Source organism: Terrapene carolina, unplaced genomic scaffold (genome assembly GCF_002925995.2).
Source record: "Terrapene carolina triunguis isolate 2854851 unplaced genomic scaffold, T_m_triunguis-2.0 Scaffold22191, whole genome shotgun sequence".
Lineage (NCBI taxonomy): Eukaryota > Metazoa > Chordata > Testudines > Emydidae > Terrapene > Terrapene triunguis.
The window spans coordinates 1-1,459 of NW_020686542.1; the positions used below are offsets into that span (position 1 = coordinate 1).

Sequence of the window (1,459 nt, forward strand, 5' to 3'; positions counted from 1 at the left end):
AACTCGGGGGCGAAGGGCGGGGTGAACGCCCGCAGCCCCTCCCAGTCCACGCCGGCGAAGAAGGGGTGCTCCCGGAAGTCCCGCACCCCGTTCCGTCCCAGCCGCGTCTCCCGGGGACAGAGCAGCCCTTGGATCAGGGCCCGGGCGTCGTCTGGCACCTCCGGTGCCGAGAGCGGGAAGCGAAAGTGCTCCTGAAAGGCGGGAGGCGGGGGGCTCAGGGGAGCTGGGGGGGCAGACCAGGTGTGGAGCGGGGGGGCAAGGTGGGCAGGTGGAGATGGGGAGAAATGGGGGTGCAAGGCACTGGGGCAGTGATGGGCAGAGCACTGGGGGTGGAGATGGGGGGGCAGGACACTGGGGTGGAGACTGGGGGCGGGGTGCTGGGGCAGAGATGGGGGCAGGGCTGGGGTGAGATGGGGGCAGGGCTGGGACAGAGATGGGGGGCAGGGTACTGGGGCAGTGATGAGGGGCAGAGCATCAGGGGTAGAGATGGGGGGCAGGGAGCTGGGGCAGAGATGGGGGCAGGGCTGGGGTGGAGATGGGGGCAGGGCTGGGACAGAGATGGGGGGCAGGGTTCTGTGGGGAGGCGAGGGGATGCCTGGCAGTGGGTGGGGACTAGAGGAGACTGTGCACTCCTCCTAGGGTCCCAGGTACCGGTGCCGCCTCCCTGCCCCCCCCAACCTTAAAGTGGATGATCTTGCCGTAGGTCTCAACGATGGAGTCGGCGAAGAAGGGCGTGTGCCCGAAGAACATCTCATAGGCGAAGACGCCCAGGGACCACCAGTCGCACTCGGTGCCGTACGAGTGGCTCCCGTCCTCCACGGCCTGCAAGATCTCGGGGGACAGGTAATCGGGGGTCCCCACTGCCACCGACGAGCAGATCGGCCGGGGGGGGGGGGGAGAGAATTCAGCAGGTGGGGGGCACCATTTCGGACCCCCCCCCTTGTCTTTGGTGCCGCAAGGCCCATGGCATGGCAGGGTCCCTTTGCCCTCCCCACACCGTCTGCTCCCTGCATAGAGATGCAGAGCTGCTTCGGCTGACTCACCCGGACTCGCGGACCAGCCGTGTCCTAGCTGCTCAGTCCGGGAGCGTGGCAGGGTGAGGCAGAGCGAACTAGAAGCAGGGAGCGTGGACAGGGAGCCCCCCCACCCCAGCCATGACAGAGGGGTTTGCCAGTAGGCAGATCTCCGGCGGGAAGCTGCGTCGTTTGCCTCGGCGCTGTTGCCCAAGGTGGCCAGATTGGAGGGGGCGGGGGGGCACTGCACTCACCGTGCCGTCCTCCCGGAGCTTGAGGCAGGAGCCGAAGTCCCCCAGGCGGATGTGCCCGCAACGGTCGAGCAGGATGTTGTCGGGTTTGATGTCTCTGGGGGGGAGGGGGGGGCGGACAGAAAGAGACTGTTGGGGGGTGGGGGAGTTAGGGAATCGCCCCCTCACTCCCAGGTGACGTTCGCTTCCCCCAGC

The 1,459-nt window shown here is 67.9% G+C and overlaps 1 protein-coding gene across 1 annotated transcript; it reads right to left on the reverse strand.

Moving 5' to 3' along the window:
• Positions 1–5: 5 nt before the first annotated feature.
• Positions 6–1,361, reverse strand: LOC113408699 (myotonin-protein kinase-like; the record flags this gene model as incomplete). The annotated part of the gene is made up of 3 exons (XM_026662077.1): positions 6–191; positions 679–879; positions 1,268–1,361. Coding segments are annotated over 3 exons (481 nt in total), but the record flags the coding sequence as incomplete, so codon positions are not given.
• Between the last annotated feature and the right edge of the window lie 98 nt (positions 1,362–1,459).